Source organism: Planococcus citri, chromosome 3 (genome assembly GCF_950023065.1).
Source record: "Planococcus citri chromosome 3, ihPlaCitr1.1, whole genome shotgun sequence".
Taxonomy (NCBI): domain Eukaryota; kingdom Metazoa; phylum Arthropoda; class Insecta; order Hemiptera; family Pseudococcidae; genus Planococcus; species Planococcus citri.
In genome coordinates, this window is record NC_088679.1 from 48086280 (window position 1) to 48111903 (window position 25624).

Below are 25624 nucleotides of genomic sequence, written 5' to 3' on the forward strand. Positions count from 1 at the left end.
ATAGCTGCCGCGACAGTATATATAACAATTTTACGATTAGTTTTGTTCACAGTAGGGTGTGGAGAGTAATCTGGTTTCGTCATTCTGAAGGCAGCCCAAGCTCTCTGAAATTTCTTACGGTGAACTTTAAATATTGACGGTGGATTAGTATTTTCTTTGGATAAATTTCCTAACGAATAATTTCTCAATTGAACCAGCGCCACGGCCGCTTTATTTGAGCGCAAAGACATTCTTCGTCGTCACAGTATTTTTGAAAATTAAAACTGGCCAATGCAACTGTCAAACGAATCCAAGGATTCAGAATTCCTGAAAGAATGTTCAGTGTTTATAATAAACGAGTATGATTTTTGCTGTTGTAGATAGTATTTCATGTAAAATGGTAAATAATCACAGGAAAAAAACGCAAACGTCCAACACAGAATGAACGAACCACTGCAGAATGTTCTTAAACCCTTCATCGCTCAACAGAGAATTTATGCGTTCTACTGAAAAGAATTCACAACTTTTACTCGACGTTCTTTTATTGAGTTTTTTTTGTTTGCATTACATTTACAAGTTTCAAAAAGGCCGAAAAAATAATCGTAATTATCTTAATGACTAAGCAAACGTTCTTTCCAATACTTTAATTTGTAGAAATTCAAATCAAACTGTTTAAAAAAAATAAGTAAGAAACATGAAATTCATTCCGAGGTACAACGCTCAACATTCTAAACAGATAAGCGTACAAATCATATTAATAATTCAATAAATCCAAAATTAATTTTGCTCAAATAAAAGTGCAAATAGATAATTTGTATTATATAATGTACAAATTCGACAAATTTCTTATTTAACAATACTACAACTTGAAACATCAGTTAACAACACCGCTATTAATTTTGTCTAATTACGGTAAAAACGTTATTGAGACTGTAAATAGTACTAAGAATAACAACAGCCCATGTAGCTCGGTACCACATTCGCTGCGCAGGTAATTTCGCGTAAATCGGATAATCTTTGACATCCAATAATCTTGTGCGCTGATTTTGAATTTTTTCGTAATATTTCTTAAGACTAGGATCAATTTTAACATCAACCATGGGATTACGGAAATCCATCAGTTTACGGTATGTTTCCGTCTTGGTGAAAGCATTGAATTCGTCGATATTTTTACATTCAGGGATAAACTGAAGCAACGGATTCGTTGGTTTTACACAATAACCAACCCTTTTTCTAACCAAAGCAGGATCCATGTAAAATTTCAAGCCTGGCTTGGCCACAGATGAACTAGAAGATTGCGTAGCGGGTGAACTCATCTTGCACAAGTGGCCTAAAATAAATTATCATCAGATTATCTACAATTTCATCTATATATCTACTTTAACATACAATACATTCTACGTAGCTAGATAAGGGTATCAATTTTTCCAGACTAACTCCGTAGGTAGCATAATTCATGGAATTTTCTCAGTAAATATTGAATTTTCAAGTTTATAACGACGTAATGCAAACCAAATACTCGATAAAAGAAACATATCACAAAAATCAGCAAAAGACATAGCGACGAGATGAAGTAACTACACCAACGGCTACTTGTTATCAGTGGAAATTGATCGAATGAATACTTTCGAATTTCCAGCAAAGTATTCCTATCGGAACTTGATTTAGCCAAATTGTACACAAAATATAAATCATCAATCACACGCAACGAAAAGCGAAATTAATTTTTGATAAAAAACAAGACCTATTCCCAATTTCTGACGTTATACGTGACAGAAGATTTTCGTCAAAACACGAGAGATCAGTACTTAGAGCGATTTCGGAAATAAATAACGAAATACATGGAAGATAGTATTTAAACATTTTAAACACTTACTTCAACAATTAATAACTAAATAAAATGTTTCAGTTCACAAATTCTTTCAACCTTTTTTACACAATTACAGCAAAAACGCCATTCAAGGTGATAGCTTCTCTCAATAAATTTTGATTTTGATAATCGAAATCGACTCGCGTAGATATCGTCGATATCGAATTCGAATTATCGATGAAATGTTGTAGTTCTTCATTATTTCCGCTAGAGAGCGACTCTTGTCATCCGCACAGTCCGAATTAAATTTTTATTTTTTTTTCTGTTTGATTTGAACTTTGAAATGAAAAAATTTGATAGTTTGTACTTTGTTGATAATTGATATTAAACCAAAATCGAAAAAATTGAAAATTTTACGCATTATTATGAATAATTTACGATTCATCATCGAGCAAAAAGTAAATACTAAATACCTATAAATAAAAATTTTCAAGTTTCAATATTCAAAAAAATTTTTATTTTACTCATCGACTGAAGGTGGAATGCTTTGCATTTTTATATCTTCGAATTCTTCGACCATAACCATTATAAAAACATATCGAAACTTTGCATTGGTAATTGGTTTTGTTTTGTTAAAATTAAAAACATTGATATTCATTTTGAAATTTCAGGAATTTGACTTGAACAGATGGATACTTACTCATTTCGTAGCTGTTTGAAAGCACCTCTTCTTTTTCGTAATGATCTTCCGTAACATTTTAGAGATGACTTGAAACACAATCGAACCGTATCTATATACATTACTATATCACTTTGCACTTTCGTTCTTCTATACTTACATCCATCAACTATCTACATCCTACAAATAATCATGTTACTAAATCCGTACAGCTAAAGTGAATAAAAAACCATACAAGAAACAAATGCCTTCAAAAATGTGTTCGAATTGTGACAGTAAAAGTGGAATATATTGCATTGAAAATTGAAATTCTCAACAGACTGAAAATCCCACGGTTTGATCCTTTCAAGTACCAGGTATCGGGTCAGCTATTAAAAATTCTCATTTAGTTGATGTTGGGGAAAAGAGAATTGATAGATTATAATATAGGCGAATTCGTATTTCATTTGATTGAAGTTTCGACCATGTAAAAAGTTGAGCCATGGGGAGAGGGAATCACTGAACATTAGACGAGTTTTCACAAAAACTACACTATTTATTCGGATAACAATATCTAATAATAATAACTATAAGTACAAATCAATTATTACGTATGACATATAATACATTATTAACAGAGTACATCGTGGAGAAAATAATGGCTAACCAAGTCCATCTGTACCAAATTCTCATATACTTTGTTCGCATATAAACTGGGTAGACACTTGGTTTGCATAATGCTTTCCTCTGCTCCATAAGTTTATAATAGTACGGCACGAGAGATGGATCCATTTTCGGAACGTACATTTCTTCTTTGAACAGATTTTTGTACACGTTCTGGTTGGTAGGATTGAATAATTCCAAAGCTAACTCAAATTTAGAACGATGTTGAAGAGGTTTCTTGAACCCGTCCAATCCGTATGATACATTTTTTCGCAAAAGGTCTTGGCTGAAATTGAAATTCATTCTGTAAGGTAATGACAATCTGAAAAAAAATACATGATATGAAAAATACAAAAAAAAAGCAAAATGTTTCAAAATGAAAGTAAGGAAAAAATTTAGAAGGGAAATTTTACAAGTAAAAATATGGTACAGTTTACTTCTCCAGAAATGTGATTTCATAAATACAAAATAAAAAAAATGGTCATAATTTTTGAATGAAAAACACATATGAATAACGAAACATTTTATTACGAAAATGAAAAGAACATATAAATACAGAAAACCATTCATAGCTTATAAATTGTATGAAACCTACATTTAAAAAAAAGGCAATAACCTGTAATTACAAATACAATGAGATAAATTGCTTTTTAAAATACCTCAACAATAATTCATGTACACTACGAATTTACAAAACAAAAAGCTGAAATATACTTCCAACAGCATTTCTTTTAAATTATATCTTAAAATCTTTTCAGACCCTATACTACATAATCAACGAATTACATCATGTTGTCATAATTTTCTAAAACATGAGCCAAATGTTCATTTTCACGAGGTCGTCTATTTTGTCGATTTCTATTCACCGGTTTTTTACGTTTAATAGGCATTACTTTCTTCTTGATTCCATGATCTTGCATCGACTTTATTCCTTGCTTTTCGAGATATTCTTCGATTTTATCATCGTCCATATTTTCCACGGTGACGGAACGCCATAATTTTTGAAAATCTTCATCTATATTCAAATTGGCAGTTTTATCATTATAAAATACAACTTTTTTCTTATCAACTGGACGAGTAATATATACAATCTCATGTTGCAAATGTTTCAAGACTTTCTCACAATGTGGCAATGATTCTTGAACTTCTTCCAATAAAATACCACCCTGACCTTTCAAATCGTACTGTTTCAGCAAGCGCAGTAATGATTTCTTATCTTTAATTTTTAAAGGTGGTTTAAAAATGAACTTCTTTTCGGGAGTGAGTTCAATTTTAGGATTATTAGGTAAAGCTTCAGTTTCTAACCAAGTCTTAATATTGTTCGTGACAAATAACTGATTAGTTTCATCCAATATTTCGTCCAGAGTCAATGGATGGTCATCTCCTTCTTGATGTCTGGTTTTCATGTACTTCACTATTTTAGCTAATATACCAAATTTAAATTGTGAATTACCGCTTACTGTTTTGTAATTCAAAATAGCGGAGTTACTGTTTGTATTGAAAGAAGGAGTCGACAATTTCGGCTTTTTCTTAATTTCATCCTTCGCAGAACTCTCTGTATCTCTTTTCTTCTTTTCGACAGTTGGAGTTGCGAGAGCTCTTTTCTTAAATAATTCTCTTTCTCTCAGTAGCGCTGGATCCATGATTGATAACCTTGTAGTTTAAAAAAACGTTAAATATGATTTAGAAGCATGTAAAAATACTGACGAAAAAATCTTCACAATATAAATCAAAGAATAATTACGTAGTCTATGCCGAAAAAGTAAACAAATGGATGAAAACGAAATCGCCGAACATGTACCATAAATTGACATTAGTTATCAAAACAAATCATTTTGAAAGTTGGATAGTAATCGAAATCAGAACTTGGGAACTAGTAGTATTCATCTTCATGCTAAAGATGAGAGTAATTACAATGCGAAAATTAAAAAACTAAGTGAACTGTACTCATTTGAATAATGGCAAATTTATCAAACTGTAATCAGGACTAATTGGACTAACATCTAACACATACTATGTTTAATGAAACAATCATTCGTTGATGATGAGTGTGTTATGCTTACCTGACAAAACTCTTCCTATGAAATACGAAACACAACGTTGTTTAGATTTTTGAAAAGTTCATTTTTAATTTTAACCAAAAAAATGAAGGTTATCTATTTTATTTTCAACTTTCTTTGCTGCGTTTTAAAATTTAAAAGCTCCAGCTTGAATCCACAGAACAAATTGTTGTGTTCTTGTGTTCTTGTGTTTTTGTGTACGTTCTCATGTCTTCCTGAAGATGTCGTTGCAAACATCAATAAAGTAGGTATGTGAAATTTACCTACAATAAATATGGAAGGGAAAGGAGAAGAGGAGAAGAGAAGAACAGCTGATGAGGAAGGAAAGAAGAGAAGCATGTTTGGTCATATAATCGGATGTACGAAGGCAGTAATTTAAAAAATTGAATTTTTCATGTAGGTACCTTATAAAATAAAATCGCTGTTAGGGCTCGCCGGTCGCCGCGCCGACTCGTTCCTCGTTTGTAATAATAATTAAAAATATTTTAAAAGTAATTAAAAACTTGATAGATAATATCATTTCAATTTTCATGTTTTCTTTTCAAAAAAAATCGCAAAAATTATTTCAATTACTGGATACTGATTTATTACGAACAGTTTCATTGAAAAACACTAAACAGACGACGAAAAACTAAATTACCAGAGTCAAAAAATTAAATTTTACAGGAGGCTAAATAATGCACTCTAATCAAAATTTGGTGGTGAAAATTTCACCTATGTGGCTATTAGGAATGTTAGATCTTCACCTCATAAGACCAAAAAATTCCCTGTAAAAACATACTTAATAAAAATCCAGTTAAATGAAAATGCACATTCTAAAAATATGAAAAAATCAACAAAAACATTATGTTATTTTTGAAAAATCATGATTCGACTTCGACTCGACCTTTCAACATCATTTTACCAAATTTTAATTTTTTTTTGTGAAGGAAAATAATGATTTTTCAAACCAACTCTTAGCTCGATTATTTTAAAAACTATTTTTCAATTACCGACCATTGTAAACGAGCCTTCATGAAGAAAGAAAGAACTTTCCAGAAAATCAAAAAAGAAATAAAATTAAAATTAAAACAAACTCTGCACTACTGCAGCTATTTGAATTTAGTTTCAAGTAATTAAAACTGCATTGGTAACTGTTTGCATTCAAATGAGTCTGAAAAAAATTATTGATGATAGACCTACAATAAACTCAGCTCACATAAAACTTGAATCGGCCGAAAATAGTGCCTACATAATCTACTGTAAAAAAAAATGTACCTTAAAGCAACGAGCAAGATTATTATAATTAATGTCGTCTATATATTGCCATAATTATTATGAAATATTGTAAAACAACCTTGTTAGATTTGAATGTTAGGAAAGGTTACGGTTATATTTGTTAAATAGTTTCTTCCTTCAGTATTCCAAGATTTACCTTCGAAGTTGAGCAACAATTAATACAGTTTCCGCCAAGTGATGAAAAAATTCTACCGATACCGCCGTTAATTTTTAGGTTTTCTACCTAAGTATCACTCAAAATTTAAAAATTTTCTGTGACAAAATTATCATAAATTTTGGCAATTTTTTGAATCCTCCTAGACCTTCCTCAATATCTCTAGAAAATATCCAATGAAACTTGATTTTTTTTGAACTTTGAACGAATAAAATTTTCCATGTATTAGAACACATTTGGTCACGGTACGATTACTGCGTAGTGGCGTGGGTAGATATTAATATTATATATATTTTTGAACAATACTAATTAATTGGTATTTATAGATTATACATCTAAAGGCGCCATCGTGTGAATTCCAGACACTATGTAACCTTGATGCTCAGGTAATTTACAAGAATTTAGGTAGGTAAGCTTTGCTTAAACTTACTTGAGCAATGTGAAGTCAAAATAGGAATTTTTCCTCCTTAATACACGTTGCAATTGCTTTCATTAGACGAATCTCCTTAAGATAGGTATTGAATGGGGAAAAAAAATAGGTAGCTGAATTATTTTGTAGACATCTATACTCGTATTGAGGATTTCGTGCTTGTTATGTATAGGTACTCAAACAGTTTGAATTGTCATTTTCATCGCACTGGTCTGCTGCCTTGATTGGAAAAAAGTATCTAGTGATAGGTACCTACCTTGGTGTATTTTTCAATCCTGAAAAAATCATAAAACAAATAAAATTTTTCTTGACAGAATATGTACCTAAATAATTATTGAACAAACAAAAGAGAGAAGTTCATGCCTACCATAGTTTTCTGACCATCATTAATTTGACCAAATTAGTAGGATTTTCAAAAACTGACCACGGGCAGTCAAAAAAGTGCAAATCCATTCGTACAAACAAATACTTACATACTTACCTAAAAATTACATTTCATCGTTATGATTTTGAAGCCAGAACGAACCTCACTACCGCTGATCTATATAAATATCCGTTTAATTTATCGGAAACGTTCCATTATCTTTAAAAATTTGAAATTCCAATGCAGGTCAAATTCATTCAAAAACTAACTTCTATTCTGTATGAGCTACTCACATGTTAAGCAAACAGTAAAAAATGGTTTGAAAATAGTAGGTTATTCTGCAGTCGAAATCACTTCAATGGGTACCAGCAGTCGAGGAAATACCTACATCAACATGCGTACAAAAGGATCCAAAAAAAAAAAAAAAAAAAAAAAATGCCAGGATTATCTTTCCAAATGACCCTATTCAAGAGGTGGCGACACATCGACGGCGGTGTTTTTTGCCATCCGTGGTTTTATTGTTTTTAACTTTACACGATTGATAGTAACAATAAGTCAATTTCTAATGCCACCAGTTTCGACGGTAACTGGTTGACAATTTGTGTTGGCGGTCCACCGTGCTAAGAAGTAAGGGTAAGACATTTAGAAAATTGATGGGAAACTTCGAAAACAGATAAGCGATCCCACACCGAGAAATGAACAGCGCGGCATCATTATAACAGCAAACAGCATGTATCAACTTCTCGCGGTTTCCTTTTATTAGGCATAGGTACATGGTTGAACGTTACAGGAAACAGGAATATTGTGAATGAAGTCGACAGAATATATCGTGGAACATTTAAGTATTATTCCATCAATGAAAAAACTATTTGAAAAATTCAGCGATAAAATAATACCTATGTAAAAAGATACCTTCGTTAAAAGATCACTATCAAATCAGTAGGTACATAAGGAATGAAGCAGCCGACCCCTGTGTTTTACATCAGGACATTACCTACCTGTACCTAACTACATATTAATTTTCACGTGGAAAAGTTATCGATGTAAATTTTCACTTGAAATCAATCAATTTAAAATTTGTTCGGCATTGTAAATATTTAATAGTTTGATATTTTACCAAGTGAACTGATTGGTGTAGGTAGGTTTTGTTTGACGGTACGTGAGTGATAGTGATGTTACTGATATTCAGAGCGGAATCTCCATTGGAATAATGATTTTAAAAATGCTGTAAAAACGTTTCGAGGCATGCTTCTTGGCTATTTCCTAAAATATTAGTAGGTAGATTAGATATGTACCTACTACCTACCTACTTGATTTTCTCCGCAGACTCATTCGCTAATCTTCGTCAAAATAGGTAAATATAGGTACTTACCCGGTAGTTATTATCAATTAAATTAATTAACAAAATATTCGACAAAATAGAAAAATTTTCATTTGGCCGTCTCATGCCCTCTCCTTCACCACTATTCTTTCGAAATAACTGCTTGTGTCGCTGCAAATACTTAATGAAGTAATGTAGAGGTGCTAATTCGTTGAATCTGTTCTCATTTTTAACAGAAGTTATTGAATTTGATTCGATTATTAAATTCAAATTCTTAGTAAGCAGCCATTCATTCAGTTTTTTTTTTTTTTTTTTTTTTTTGGTTTTTAAATCGGAAAATAAAAAAGCAAAGCCTTTTAAAAATACGGTCAAAAATGATGCAATTTTTTTCATACGTATCTTTTAAATTAAAATAAAAAATTTCGGACTTGAGTGTATCGTTTCAAACATTTAAAAAAATCACTTTCACTACAAGTTAGTTTTTATCATCTTCAAAGTCAAATGCTTCAATATTAAGTAGGTACTCGCTTTGGTCATGAAAATAGCATTAGACTATTAAATAATAGGAATAGGCTATTTCCAAGGTGAGGTAATCGATTTGTAACTAACATAGGCTACTAATACTGCATTATCGAACAATTAATTGTGTAAGTAGATACCTACCAATTTAATTTTAACCATTCATTAATTTTTTAATTAAAATAATTATTCAGGAATTTGAAATTTTTGCTGTCCCTTTTAGCAGAAAATCGTGAAAAAGTTAATCACACTCTTAACAGAAGTTTTGATTTAATCCACATGTACGCTTTTGAATGTTTACAATTTCAATTTCATTTTTTTTCTTTCATTCCTTTGTTGAATTTGTATTTCATAAGTGCAGGTGCCTATATAGTATATACATTCCCAAATTTCTACTTATTTTTTTCCAATTTTTTCAATTTTGACATAGCATTCGTGAATTGTTGATCATGATCAAGATTCAAACATTTTCATTTTCAAATTTCTATAAACCTGCAGATTACCTATTGTACTCTATTATCCTTGCATTATTGTGATACATACCCAATACCCATTAATTACACTAGATATATTCCATCAGTTTCAGATCAAAATTCAAACTGCTGTCGATGATTGCTTTTAATATTTTGTTGTTGAATGTTCACCGAATACTTGTAGGACCTCATTTGCAACCTATTTTGCAGTACTTATGTAGGTACTTATTAAACTAGGTAATCATTGTGAATAATTTTGAAAGTTAAAGACAAATTTATTTTATTCTTCGCAAAACGTGCGTATTCGCTTATTTCATGGATTTGGTAAGTATCGTAGTCTAAATAGATAGGTACTTGACGTAAAAAGTAATCCGCAAAAATATTCGCCTATTTCCTGTTCGGCTATTGCCTCAACTATGTGCAATTTCGCTTCTAAGGTCAAAATTAATGTAACCGATGAGAAAATGTGAAAAAAATGCATCCCGTTTAAATCCTTTCCGACCGAACTAATTAACGTAAGAGGTCATTAATTCGAAGGCTAAATTTATTCGAAAATTGTACTCAAAGATAGGAGAACTTTCCATCACCTAGAAATGTAGATGGTGTAATTATCTGTACCTTTCGAATTTTTTTTAACCAGGAAAATTACGGACATTATTCCAAAATGCCCTTTGAAATTACCTATAGGTACATTTTTCAAATATTAATACATAATACTTGAAATATTGCAAGTATTATTAATACATATAAAAAAAGTGTTGGCATTTATGTATGGTAGATGTTTACTTGGTGGGGATAATACCTACCACTAAAACTGTTACTTCTGCTACAAGTTTTTAACACCATCATACAACTACTTTGGTGATTTCGTTCTTTCTTAAATCGTGTGATGCTGCCGGCTTCGTACAAGAAAACTTGAAACGTGAATCAGTATTCGCGAAAGATGTTTCGCTACAACGAGTTACAAAAATTCGTCAGGTCTTCGAATTAGCAAATTTTCGTTCGTGTTATTTTTTTTCAGCTAGATTTATTTTAAATTCGATTTTTACCATTTTTAAAAATTGTTTTCGATGTGAATTTTCCTTGTGTATGTGCGCGTTGTTTTTCGTATAGCGAAAAATTGACGATGAATTAATCAATAATCATACGTGGTGATAAATTTTTGTGTATAGTCAACAATATTTATTTATTCGTGTTTATATTCTGTGATAAGTGAGAGTTGAAAGTGGAATAAAATTTGTACTCGGTAAATTAGTGAATAATTTTTCGATATTTTAAATAAATTTTGTGGAGAAGTGGATGCACATACAATCCATTGGAACAATCTTAAAATTTTGGAAAACGCGGTAAGGAATAAGCAGTGTTTTTTTTATCAATTATTAATCGCATTTTTTTTATTGTTCAAGTTCTCACTTATTTATCTATAGGTATCTATTCAACAAGTAGGTAGCTGGTAAAATACATTAGGTAGGTATATGATTTCATCCTAGAAAGTTATTTTTTGAATGTACCTAAACCCATCATTTTTGGCGGGAAAAAAGTGCTTTTAAAAAATGTAAACAATACAGTAAATTTTACACTTTGGAAAATTTTCTCTCGACTAATTTTTCAAAATTGAAGTTCCCTGTAGTATTCAACTTGATACTTCGAAACTATTACTCTGTTATTTATAAGCATGACTGACGCATGGCAATTTTGCATGTGTTTAAGTTGTTAATTTTCACCTTAAATGAATTTCCATCTCACTTGCTACTTGGTAATTTTGTTCTCGCAGTTTACTGAAAATTCTATTTAAGAATTTCAAGAATAGAATCAGAATTGGATTTACTGAAAAAGTGGCAGATTTTTTTTACGTACTTGACATTAGCTTTAATGCATTTTTCCCCTTAAGATTTATTTAAAAACATTCCAACTTGAAGAGTAAGATGGGACTGCGAGTACTCTTCATTTATTTATAGCGGTTCGATTTTATTGTTCTTTAAATGTATTGCCATTGTGATCGTAAATGCTTACGGTTTCATTCGTCTAGCGAATTTTGTTTCTTAATGAAAATAATGAGTGCGATCATTAAACTTTAGAAGCACGTACGTAAAATTTGTTACCTACTAGTGCGTACAAATCTTCAAATGTTATCTAAATCATCGTGTAATATATAGATTAATAGGCCAGTACCTATATCATCGCAATGCACATTTATTATATCTTTACCAGTTTGTTTAATATTTGGTGGATGAAATTATTATTTTCAAAAAGATATATAAATAAATTTTAAGATTGACGGATGTAAATAATCTGTTGTAGTGTCAGCTAAAAATTTAATTTAGGTAGTTACCTACCTAATGTATGATGAAAGGTAGGGGATGCTTGATGCTTTCGAAAATACGGTGCTCGAGGATTGTGATCTATCGGATGAAGAATCTATTTTTTTTTTACAGGAGAAGTAAATTTCAAACTCAGATGAACTTCAAATTCCTTTAATGCATTGAAAAAATGTAATCCAACAATAAAACCAATTGCATTTTTTTTATAACTTCTTATCCTCTTCATAGAATTTCAAGTTGCACGTAATAGTTAAAAACAATGATTTTCATCAATTTTTCTTTGAAATTTTTGTAATTTCTGACTATTATGAAAGTTTTGGTAGGAAATTCCTCAAGGGTAAGCCTTAATCAAATTTTTCAACAAAATAAAACTCCGAAAAAAAGTGTTTACGTCCCGTAAAATAATGATTTTACATCCAATTCATGTTATGAAAGTTCACTTTAAAATTCAAAATCATACAATCTATTTTAACGCGATAAGAAATGGATTATCGTGTACGATTTAATGATTTTTAATTGAACTTCCAAATTATGAAAAGTAACGCAAAAGATAAGTTTTCACTCACGATTTTTCTATGGAATATTTTTTAAATTTTTCAAAAAAATCTCGAATATGAAACATATGTTTTTCTCTTCAATTTTCTAATATTTTTTTGGTACCTATGTTTCGTTTAATTTAAAGAAGTAATGAGCTAAATTGAAATTTATAATAATTATTTTTGCTATAACCATTTATGCAGCAAAAAATCAATAGTTAGGAATATAAATATAGATATACCTAATAAAGAGAAAGAAAGAAAGTAAGTAAGAAAGAAAGCTAAACGTGAAGCACAGAAGTATCAACCCTGTAAAAAATAATAATAATTTGGATGAGCAACAAAAAAATAATGAAAATTCAATCACTATCAAGGACAAACGCGTTTAAGAAGCCAATTGGTTCTTTTGATACGATCCCTAGAGCATTCTTCTTTACACAAATGAATTCATTAACTTGTAGTTGTATGTAGAACTCAAAAGTAAATGGAGCCGGATTTTTATTTTATGCTAAAAAAAACTACCCTGTCTACTTATAAAACAAAATTTTATAACGTACTGCGTAGTACGAGTCATGGTGCGAGTATTATCTTGTGAATCTTTTTCAAAGGTTTTTACTACCTGCTCGGTCATTCCTCCTGATCTATTGTCCACAAACCTTTGAAAAATCGTTTTGTGTGACATGAAGAATACATATAGACGTACATGCTCACATACTCGTAGCACATTCAACGACAGATTTCGTTCTATTTTCCTGGAAGTGGCGATTCCTTCGAAATTAGGGATTTGATTTATGAATAAACGTCAATTTGTTTTTCTAGTCGGAGAAGCTCCAATAAAGCCTGCGGAGTTCCTTTTATAATAATTACTAGTTCTACCCATTGTTAGCAAATGCGAAATATGCGCGAATTCCTTCCTTTATTCTTTTATAGATCTAGATATTGGGTATGTAGTGCGTTGGGGACTGGGGTAGGTACTTATATACCAATGTGTACTGAAGGCTTAGTTATTTTGCTCATATCTACCGAATTCGCGATATAGACATGTACATACAGGGTGCGCAGAAATATCGAGTACCTCAAAGAAAGTTTTTTGCTAAAAATATAGGTTTGCAACGTGAAATATGTACTTAGATGTATATTATTGGTGGATTATTGTTATCACCTCAGTCCAACAGCCAATCATGTGCTGTCATTATTTCCAGTTAAGCAATCGTTTTTGCGAAAAAAGGTCCACTTACTAAATTTTCAAATTCTTTTCGAATCGACCTTCTTGAAGTGTTTGTAGTTGAAATATTTAGATTTATTCTCGTTTTAGTCTGAAAAGAGAAAAACGATCCTTTTTTTAAAGTAGAAATGCAAAAATCTATATAGGTACGTGAGGATTAGGTGTCGTAAATATGTTACTTCTTCTCGTATTTTTAATCCATAAATTTTATATTTTCAGATGGAATAATAATTAATTTGCAATGTGTGGTTAATTTTTTTGATTTCAAATACAATAAGGTACAAAACATGGAATTAGCCTTACTTGGTTGCATACCTAATTGCTAAATTTTAAATCAAAATTTAATGCAAAATTCTTGTCAAACGTAAAAAGGTTTATCTCGCCAAACTAAATAAATGTAAGTAGGTGCAGGCGGTCGGTACATCTCGTTTTTTCCCAATCCGAAGTGATTTTTTTCCTAATACAATTGCCAACTGCATGTCTATTGTCTACCTACATTCGTCTGCATCAAAATTTTACTCGTTTTTTCAAATTTATTTTAAAGTAGTGGCGCCTCGAACTAAAGAAGTGCCAACGCGGATTAAGCCAAAGAAGTTTATTCATTACACATTGCCAGCGTCAAATTATTCTGACATAATGCCCGGACTCTTCAAAAATTACCCAGAAATCGAATTTCGCATTAGTATAAGACGAAATATCCCTTGGTGTAATTGATATTGAATCATCATCATCTATTACAAAAATATCCCTTAAATATCCCTAAAAAGATATAATAAAAATAATGAAAAGCAAAGAACAAAATTTGGTACAATTTTTTTAAAAAGTTCATATAAAAATTTTCAGTTTTTTTTTTCTTTTTTAGTTGCCTTGTGTGCTGTGCCAGATAATGCACTCTTGCAAGAAATTGAGATTTAGTAAAAAGAGAAAAAAGTGCGCCTTGTATATTTCAGTTATACTGTAATGAGAAACTATGAAGAACTATAGTAGACTAGACTCCTTCAGCATTTTCTGTAGATACTCCCATACTTACGAGTACCTACATTATTACACGTGCAAACATGTTTACGTCGACTTTCCCGCTCTGGATCTTCGTGAACCACGTGCTCACGCAACAAGGTGATTTGTGCTTTGCAATGGTGCAACGGCATTATCATGTAATTCACGTAGGTAATGCACAATGCGACCGACGATACCGATGATTCAGTTCATTTTCTCTATAAAAACTTCTTGCAGTACAAGTTCAAAATGAAATCAATTTTTCATAATAAACTACCTACCCAATTTATTTTCCATAAAACTAAAAAATGCCTACAGAACAAACAAAAATAAGCGTAAGTACCTAAATAATGTTTTTTAAGAAACAAATTTGCAGTCATGGATGTATGTATGTATGTATGTTTTTTGCTTGAAAACAATTATACTAGTCCAAAGTAATAATGGCCAGGAGGTCACGAACATGATTTTATTCACCTATATAGTTACTCGTAATTTCGAGAATTCATAAATTTTTAAAAATTTGCATATTTTTTGCAATTCATTCAATTTTTTCCGAATTTTTGAAAATCAGACGTGATGTTTGATGGTTCATTATCAATGTAACTCAAAGCGTTGAGAATTAATCAATTTTTTTGGAAGTCTTTAAAAGGATGACATGATATTTCAGGAAATTATTCAAGCTTTACATGTTTTTGAAAGACCGGCAAAATTTTCAAAAATTTTGCGATTTTTCCAAGTTTTTCAAAGTCGGGGGAGGGGGAGTGATGAAAGGACCCTTTCAAATGTCAGCCTGACACGAATTTCGAACAGGTCCTTCGCGCAAAAGCTGATAAAATGCCAGAATAATTTTTGGAAATTTGACATACTACCTATACTTGGAGATTTATTAAATTTTTCAAGTTTTTAAAACTCAGACTCAAAATTTGAGAAACTACAACTTTAAAGTCAAAAAAATCGTTATTTTTTGAAAGTTTTCAAAAAATGGTATCTATACCTAGGTGAAATTGATAATTTTTTCTTCAAATTTTTAAAAGGTCGTATGGGAGGACAAGGAAACCATGTTGATTTTTCATCTCACGATAACCGGGTCTAAGTTAATCAAATTTGAAAGGTTTTTGAAGGAGGATGGTTGGTAAAACCACAAAATGAGAATTTTAATAAGTGCATTTTTTTTTATTTTTTAATTCCTACAGATTGATTAGGTGAAAAGTGATATCTATACTAGACACTTAGGTATACATAAAAAAGCACCGAGGGTGATAAAATTAAAATAAGTGGTCGGCTGCTCTTTCATCATAGGTACCTCGGTTCCTTGCTTCACGTCTTGATAAATCATTCAGCTGAAATCTTTCTGTAACAGCAAACTGAAATGAATTTACCAGATCTTTCTCCTTTTTCGTATAGCTTATAATTTTGTTGCTCGATTATATCTGTAAAATGATTTACATGTACTGTATCATTAGGTACACCGCAATCTGTTCGTTCATTTTTTTTTTTCAACTTGAACTCTGCAGAATTAACAGTTCAAGTTCAAAGTCAACATCTCCCGATACCAAATGGGTACGTAAAAGTATCAACGATAGAATTACCTCTTGGTATAGTGCTTGATTACTTTATTGTAGATACCTTTACCTATACTATAATAATTATAACACGTGCAAATCGTATTGTAAGTAATGAATACATCATGATGTTTTATCCTCCTTCGGGTCACGATGTTTCATTTAATTTCTTTTTTCTTACACCGTTACATAAATTTCGGCAACACCTTAGCTTACGGTTTTTCACGTAATATTTCATATCTTATGCCTACTATATCTGAGTATGTAGGTACTTATGTTTTGTGAATTAATTTATGAGACGTTGGTACATTTTTCAACTGACATTTACGACTACTTCCATGTAATTTTGATTGCAATAATTAGTTGTTTATATGTTACTTTTATGTTTACATCTCGTAAAATTTTTGCATTGCGTAGTACATCCACCCACCCACCCATATATGTAAATTTTCTACCTTTAAGCTTTGTATTTTTAAAGAAGCGCCACGTCGGATATTATTCGGTCTACTTGCTCATTAGCTAACTTTGTAAATTGGCAAAGGTACAGTAAATTTTGCTCGTAAATTACCGTAAAGAAAATTTAGAATAATTTTTTTTTCGCCTCAGAGGCGTCTGTAGGTACATAGGTACATTAGTTTAAAATTTACACTTTCGTAGGTCTATTGCTTAATGAACTACAAAAATGATGGAGTTGAATGGAAAATCACGATCTAATTACATTTACCTATATATTTCAAAATTGCGTGGGTAGTTACATTTATTTTCTAATTTCTGTTGAATTGAATTAAATATGGAGTCGGATGAGTTCATGAAAATTCAACGTAAGTAGTCTAGCTATCACCTATGCAACGCCTCCCTTTTTTATGAAATGATGTGTGATAAAATTTTCTCGTCGTAAATCGCATTTTCTAAGTGTATGTAATACTTTGTTGGACAAATATTTTACCCCTAATTTAAGAATTAATTGCTCGTCAGTCGTCGGCACTTGAACGTAGACGTACCGCCTACTTATCCCACATTGGTGTTTCATCAGTTATTACGAACACGTGTATAATGTTTACTTTAGTTTCTGTCTCATAAGAAAATATGTATAGCGTACTTTCGTTTTCGCCAATTGTGCTTTTCATACATATTACCTATGAGGTGGTCGTCTGCAAAGACCTATAACATGTTCTCCATTGCTCCTATATAGAAATTTACGTCGTTGCATTGCGGTGCATTTCACTTCAAAAAATTTTTTAAGTGGTCACATGCAGTTAATTATTCATCTTAAGTACTTACCTTCATGAAGATTAAACTATTATTTAAGATTACTTTAATTGCAATAATAATTTATCCAGTTCGGTACTTGAAATAATTTCAACCAGAGCCAGTAATATGGTAAAAAAGTTATGATGAAGAGCATACTTATAGCCGGGCACAAGGAAGGTGAAATGACCTTGTCCTCAGATTTTGAAATTATTACTATAGTGGAAATTGTTCCATAGACTAAACTCTCGAGATGAAATTTTTGGATCGCTGACTGTTCTCTCCCCTTCTAAAAGGAATCACACATTGCGATTTCAATTTAAGATTTCTATATTTGGGATTTTCAAATTCATTTTTCCTAGAAAGATGAGCTTGAAAAAATTTCCTAAATGACTCTTGGTAGTGTGTAGCATCCCTGTAAGTTTGAAGAAATTCTGTTGGAAACTCTCAAGATGAAAATTTTCAATTTAAATCGCAATTTCACCCAATTTTGCCCTTTTGAGAGAGGTTAGAGGTGACGAGTGAGGTAACAATCTAAAAATTTTTCTTAGTATCACGAGGATTTTAGACCATTAAGGAACAATTTCCACTAGTTGGTTTCAAAATCGGAGGACAAGGCCATTTCACCTATTTTATCCGGCTATATGCTCGTTCTGACTTGGTATAAAATATTTATCCACGTGCGTCACTGATCTTCTTCAAATCAGCAAACGTTCCTCTTCTCCTATCTTCTCTGCCATACCTATACTATATACGTGCTCCCTTCAGTTTAGTATGATTGTTGGTGTAAGTAAAGTATGATTACCGTGTGATTTCGTAGATTTTCTATATTCTACCTTATACTTGTCCTTAGATATGATATAGGTAATTAGGTATACCCACTCAAAAAATTTTATGTGATGGTTGTTGCTTTTTTGGCAAAAATGTATTTTCAGTAGCCAGCTGGTATTTAAATGAAATATCACTATGTTAATTTTATTGACGTAAATCGATAATATTGAAGAGGAAAAAAAAACATTTTACATAAGAAATCGTTTACTACTGGTAATAAAGGACACCGTATCAAATCACAAGTTTAAAAATTGATGCCGGTAATTTAGTTTATTGGTGATAATTCGCAACCTGTTGAATAATTATGTACCTGTTCGTTTCATTAAATTCAACATTTGGTAGCTTATGGCCAATGGTCATTGCCATTCAAGGGTCGTTCACTTGGTTTATGCGTAGTAAAATTTTTTTGCCTTTAAATCTTCGTATAACTTGAACATTTTTATAAAATTCACCGATGGAATGGGTGCAATGGGAAATGTACTTTACAACAGCTGGGGGTTTGGCAGGAACGCTAATTTTCACACATCAATGATGCATTGATGCTATACTTACGCATTTACATTTCATAATTTATTTAAAAATCATATTTTTCATGTAAACTTTTACAATCGTACTATAAATTTTTAATGAAAATTCAAAAGACTTTCTCCGGGTACCCATTGGATTTTAGACTTCACTGTACGGCATGCACTGACATAAGCTACCTAGATACATATATACCTATGCTGGCTTGAGATCCTCACTTGGTACTTGTTATTGTAAAACTATTCCATAGTTTGTATGTACCTATTTATCAAGTTTTTTCTGTAGGTAAGGTGAGGCATGATTACAGCTATTGAATAAATCCAAAATATTCAATTGTCTATACTTAATTTCTGAAAACATTCTATTGGTAATGCATACATTTTCACATTATTAATATCTTTATTTCTATCATTCTGGAAGGCTACTTATTCATTTAAACCAGACTGATGTAATTGAGATCTTTGTTTATCTAACTATAAGCCTACTTGAGTTGATGTTCTTACAAATGTTGATTAATTTGATAATTGATGTAGCTGGGAGCAGTTTTCTTAATTGTACCTACATACTTTTAAAGGAATTCGTTGTAGGATAATTCAACAACTACCTACATAAGTTTGTTCATTTGACAAAAGGGACCTTTAATTTTGGGTACCTATACATCATCATTATAGATACGTAATTTTGACTGGATTAGATAGTCTAGCTGGGTATTTACTTGCGGTACCTAATAAAATAGATGAATAAGATGAATTAGAAATACATGTAGATTAGTACCTATGCATATGCAAGGCTTAATGTAATATTCAAATCTATAGAACAGAAGAAATGAACACTAAAAATCAAATTGTACAGGTCATGGTGCAGGTGATAGCTTTGAAATTTTCTTTTCTCTTTTTGAAAAATGTCATCTATGTAGATAAAAAAATCTAAATCGATTTTTATTTTAGAAGGGCAAGGGGAACGATGTGCTACATAGGTGGTACCAACCAAAAGTGGCAAACTGCATTTTTTTCAAAAATATCTCTACTTTCCGGTTTCTTGATTCAGATCCCCGCATGGCTATGAGACTCAACATTTTTCTAAGTGATGTAGATAATAAGATGAACAATATTCTTGAAATTGGGATTAAATTTTCATTTTTTAAAAAGTCGATCTGCCTTATTTTTGAACAATTTTTACGGTCTATCTTACCCATACAGATGCATAAAATGCACCCAAAGTTGAACATTATTTCATGAACAAAAACTAGCCACATTATGAATTTTGAAGTAGGTAGGTACAATAATTGAACACTAGAAAATTGACAAAAACAAAAGAGCGGATCAATTAGGTACCTAACTCATTTGTTTTTTACCTTGTTAAGAAAAGAAAACTTGTACATACTTCTTTGGCGTTAACGATTTACCAACCTATAAATAATTAAGTTTATGTTTTTTACGTAGGTAGGTAGGTATATGCAAGTTCAGATTGCAATGCAGAAAATCGATAACACCAAGCGTAGATAAATTAGAAGTGCAGGCAGGCACTGACGCAGCTTATTCTGCTACGAGAGTGAGAAGTGAAAAAATAGAAAATTTCATCCTCGACGTACTTAATTATAAACGATGCCTAATGAAAATAGAATTATTGCCCCTAGATACGAAAATATTGAACTTCGTCGTTGGTCTAAGGTGTATGATACCGAATGATGAGTTTTATTTGGAACCCATTTGTTAACATACCTACCTACCTACCAATATAAATACGATTTAAGTACCTGTTTTCTATTGCCACTTGTGAGTTCGTATGAAACTTATAGATTTAGAAGTTGAAAAAGAAAAAACCACAAGAATATAGGCGTGTCTTATTGTCGTTTTATTTTATAATTATGTTTGCCTTCTTACTAAATGAAAGACCCAATTTGAAATTATACCTATTCGTTTTCAAATTAATTTAATCCGCGTACAAAAAGTACCACAGTTACCGGATTAGAAATTATTTCACAATTTAAATGTTACTTTTGTAAATGTAAAAAAGAAAGAAAAGTCCTTCGGGGTAACTTGAATTAACATCTCGAACTTGTTTCAAATTAACATCGTACAATTGTTGCATTGTTTATCAACTCGATTTGGCTGCTTTTACTTAATTTAAACTTAGCTACCTACAGAAATCTCATGGTACCTACCTAGTATACCAAATGTGCTTCCTAGTACCCACTATTTTCTTGGCTATTGAACCAATCTTAGAAGATTGTATCTATCAGCTCCTGAATCGCAACCAGTTTCCCACTTTACAAATTACTATAGCTACGTCTATAAATCGCATCTTATCACAGAATCATTGTCTGACACCTCGGTTTTATTTTTTGCAAGGCAGTACAAATGTCAAGATGACATCTACATTTTCATTCCGAAAGTTTTGTATGCACAAAGTACCTAGGTACCTGTAAATGTTGTAGATTATTATTTGGAAATTCGCGTGGATGAACTTTTCGTATTAGGTTAACTGTATCTGGCCTGGTTATGGCGTAGACGGATTTTAAATTCAATTAAGTGGCAAAAAAGATGCTGATGTTTGAATTGATTTTACTCGTACCTACCTACTTGATTTACCTACATGCTGCATTTTTGTCTGCAAATTAATTTCTCGGTTTAATTGCAAAAAAATGTAAATGTGCTGTTTTTTCTGTCGTTATTGGTATGCACTTAGAGTATTAAAATTATATAATCAGCGTTGGTGATACTATATTTCACTCACTTTAGGTAGATATAAAAGGTTTTCACTTAATGTGTTTTCGAATTGGAAAAGAGTCTTGCGATTTTCGATTTATTGACTTCTGAATTCAATCATCAGAAAATAAATTTTACCTGGAGAATTTTCATTCGATCTGAACCAGTACGTTCGAGCGTGAAACCGGTTTATTAGCGAAGAAAAGAAATTTTTTGCACTGTACCCCCCGGAATTAAAACCTAGATTTTTATAAATTAAGCGACCTTAAATTCTACATGCACAACATCGACATTATGTGAGGTATTCACTTCACGGTAACTGGAAAAGTAAAATACTTTATATTAATTTTATTTAAATGACTTGTTATGTAATAAATGATGTCTATTTTACTAAATGATTGGAACCAGTAAAATCACAACGTAGGCTACATGTCGCCGTTTTCAAAGAAGTTCATTCACAAATTTTTCAACACGTGGTTCTTTTTAGGTAGTTCATTTAGTTGCTAATTATTACGAGGACTATTAACCTATCTATAGGTGTCCTGCTCCTGCTCTTTTTGCAAAGAAAATTGTACATTTATATGTATGAGTGAGTAGGTAGGTAGATAGGTATGCGAACTTTTGGCCAATAAGGCGATGGAGAATTGACATAGCAAATTGGAAAGAGAAAATATTTCTTCTTAATTGTTGTACTCGACTATATTATCACGTAGGTACATAAATCCGAATCAAATTGTGTAAGATGGAAATAAAATTGTTGGCATAAGAGACTTTAGGTATTTACAACTTGATGAAATACAAATATTTAATGCGTTTTAGTTTTTTTTTCTTCTTTCAACTACTTACTTGAGTTTTACGACTCGTTGAAAATAAGCCTTATAGAAGAATTCTAATAATATCGTGTAATTCTGTGATCATCTTCAAAGGCACCTATGTATATTCGATTGTTTGTAGAGTTATGGAATGCGAAAGCTAAACATAGGGTGTAGGTACCTACCTAAAAGACGATATCTCGTACAGTACAAAATTTTATCCGGTTGGGTACGCAAAACGGGCTGAACTGCTGACAATTTAAATATGAAAAATGAGTTTAAATATAAAGGAATAAATCGCTTGATTTTACGCAGATACATATTATAGTTGGTCGTGCAAGTTGAGCAATGTAGATTAAGTACCTAACCTATAACTACCAGCTACTTTAGCTTTACAAACGTTTAAAAATATGATTTCTTGTTGCAGGCTTATGCTGGCTTAAAACTCAAAACAAATCAAAAGCGTTTTTGTGAAACCGTAATCCTAAGGAAGGTGAATGTCCGAGGTAAGCATTTTTAATTCATTCCTTAATTAATTTATAGATTTTGCTTAATTGGTGAATTAATTGGTGGTGTTATGTTGATGAGGAATCCGCGCAAGTACCTATATCTGTACATAGCATTATTATCACATGTATTTCGCATTGAAATACTGTTGTTGTTTGTATAAAAATGTGGACAGGTAGAAGGAAATTTGAAAACTGGTTGATTTGAAACCAAGTGTTTACGCACTTGAAGCGAAACATTTTTGCTCCGAGTGATAATAGGTATTAGGTACCTACCTGGGCACTGGGCAGGTATCTCCATCTATTACAGCGCATTTTGAAATATTGAGCACCCCCAACCATTTATTTTATTAAAAATACAAGGTGGTCGCAATAGTGCGACAATGGTATCGCACCAATAATACATACCTAGAGGAAATAGTTTGGAACATAATGGTGCCAATTTTTGGGTCATTATTGCCGATTTCAAAAATCGAAAAAATACCCAAAAATAATATATTTTTCTTATTTTTATAAATTAGGTATAGCAATACTGAATGACCAAAAAGTTGGCACCATTGTGTTCCAAAATAATTCCTCAGTTTCAGAACTGATATTTCCATGTTTTGGCTTGATTAATGCGAAATATTTGAATATAAAAAATTCTCAAAACGCGAATTTACCCAGAAACGAACGATTTGTAAATTTTCAATCGCTCAGTAGAACCTTAAAACTTGAAAGTGGTCTTGGATTTTAACGGCAACTGCATGCTTAGGTCGACACGCAGAATCTCGACAAAATATACCTAGGTATAGGTATATAGGTACTTACTATCTTTTGAAACCGGACCTTTATTCCCAAAATAAATTGGATAAGAGCTATAGATCAGATAAATCACGATTTTTTTAGGGCCCATATATGGGTATCTTCCTTACAAGGACACCACACCTCCGCAGCTAAAAAAAATTCCGAGTGACTTTCAACTTGACACACGATGGTCTCCGCTGAATTTGATCAAAATCCTCCGTCATTTTATTTTCTTGATCCGTCGTAGTGTTAATTCCATATTGCCAAACCTACAATTTTAACAAAAAACTTGCTGTAAGGTGCTCAATGAAACTAAAAATGAACCTCTTGAAATACTGAAAAAAATGTAGGAACCGTGTATTTATATGTAGTACCTACTACCTACTTATCCGAATAGTGAGTCATGATGGTGTAACCGCGATTAGTGAATCTACTTTTTTAAGAATAATTATTACCTATTTATGTAATTTCATGTTTTTTGAATTGAAATGTCAGGGAAATACTTACCTACTGTATGTATTACCATTTATGTTTACCTAATCCAAACTATTCTCAATGTGCAACTTTTCTTTGAAATAAGCTTGTTCCGTCATTCGCGGAACTGACAATGAGCTCATTTTCAGTGGATACCTTACCTATATGTGCTGCGAATTTTCTCAACAACAGGGAGACGAATGAGAGGTCAAAAAAGCTGTGACATGACGTTACCTAGGAACTTAATTTAGTAAAACCAAAAACTTCGGACGTTTCTCAGTTGGATTCCCTCGTCCATAAAATTTCCCAAATCTTGAAAAAAAAAATCGATGGAGAAAAACATATTGTAATGTAGCCAAGTGTCGCTTTACTCCCTGAAGTGTGGACTCCTTCTTGAAAAATATTATTCTCGATTACTCAAGTAGGTGCCTATCTGACCACTTTTTTTTTTGGATCTGCTGTCTTCCTTGGTTCAACTGAAACAATGTGCAACAAAATTGCAGGCGGTGAATAATAACAGACTGTAAATTCTATAGGTTTCTAATTATGGTTCATCGGATTTCTTATTAAGTACGACCGTAAGTAAGCTACAGTACTGCAATTATGAATGAAAAGGTAATGTAACAAACGTGCTAAATTACAACTACTTACCTAGCTATACGACTAAGCAAAAAGGCGCATAAAGATACAAATTAACTATGAAATGCATCGAACCACACTACAACCTATACGGAAATTCCATACGTGCTCAAATGCTTTTTAAATGGATAAACATTGGTACTAATTCACCATAAGATCTCGCAAACAATTTGTATTACGGTTTACTTCTGTTGAAGTTGCTGAAAGGTCGAACAGTAGCAAGTAGCTTGAGTGTGGATTTTGCTGGAAAAAAGAAATTACCTAATTAGTTATTATTTGTGAAGCGAATGTATCTACATAACAATGCAGATTAGATTAAAATGAATTTTGATGAACATTTCAATGGTATAATGAACTTTCGAAATGTTGAACATCATGATATACCGATTTTAAATGAGTTTAAGCTATATTATCCCTCTCGAGTTACTCGTACCTGATTTTTTTCGGCCGATCATTAATGCGATAAATAAATTACGTGAATTAAGAATTTATCATTGAGACGAGAGAAGATGGGACAGTCGTACTTTGAACGATAAATTTTGCATAGGTACCAAGTATCTAAGTACGAGTAATAGCCAATGCCAATAGGCATATATGCTTAGTGGCAAACGATCTTTTATGTACGAATTTTAATAAATCTTACGAAGACGTAGATCTAAACACTTGGAGAGTAAATTAAATGCAATAACTACCCAGGTAGTTTATTTCCATTGATGTGTGAAATAGGCGAAAAAAGAGCTGTAGCC

The 25624-nt window shown here is 31.7% G+C and overlaps 2 protein-coding genes and 1 long non-coding RNA gene across 6 annotated transcripts in view; 1 reads left to right on the plus strand and 2 right to left on the minus strand.

The window, feature by feature from the left end:
* Positions 1-771: 771 nt before the first annotated feature.
* LOC135841543 (uncharacterized) lies at positions 772-2086 on the minus strand. The gene is made up of 2 exons (XR_010557937.1): positions 1856-2086; positions 772-1309 (listed from the first exon to the last, which is right to left on the minus strand). It is a non-coding gene; the product is annotated as an uncharacterized LOC135841543 (long non-coding RNA).
* Positions 2087-2982: 896 nt separating this feature from the next.
* Positions 2983-5457, minus strand: TfIIEbeta (transcription factor IIEbeta). 3 transcript variants are annotated; one of them, XR_010557936.1, is made up of 2 exons: positions 5174-5457; positions 2983-3432 (listed from the first exon to the last, which is right to left on the minus strand). XR_010557936.1 is itself a non-coding variant. In XM_065358552.1 (2 exons), exon 2 carries the CDS (start codon positions 4751-4753, stop codon positions 3893-3895), a length of 861 nt encoding a protein of 286 aa, XP_065214624.1. In that variant the 5' UTR covers positions 4754-4763; positions 5174-5360; the 3' UTR covers positions 3619-3892. The 3 variants fall into 3 exon arrangements, 2 of the variants coding, with proteins under 2 accessions (XP_065214624.1, XP_065214626.1); XM_065358552.1 differs by lacking the exon at positions 2983-3432 and adding an exon at positions 3619-4763 and having other exon boundaries at positions 5174-5360; XM_065358554.1 differs by lacking the exons at positions 2983-3432; positions 5174-5457 and adding exons at positions 3619-4763; positions 4855-5167.
* A 5099-nt stretch (positions 5458-10556) lies between these two features.
* Positions 10557-25624, plus strand: part of LOC135841648 (uncharacterized) — a 70618-nt gene continuing 55550 nt past the window's right edge. For both annotated transcript variants that reach the window (XR_010557960.1, XM_065358723.1), the window contains exons 1-2: positions 10557-11055; positions 22901-22979. The gene's annotated coding sequence lies outside the window, so the exon portion shown is untranslated. The remainder of the gene's footprint in view (positions 11056-22900; positions 22980-25624) is intronic.

Excerpts from the sequence above, each read along its gene's own strand:
- TfIIEbeta (XM_065358552.1), bottom strand. The coding sequence starts at position 4,753 with ATGGATCCAGCGCTACTGAGAGAAAGAGAATTATTTAAGAAAAGAGCT.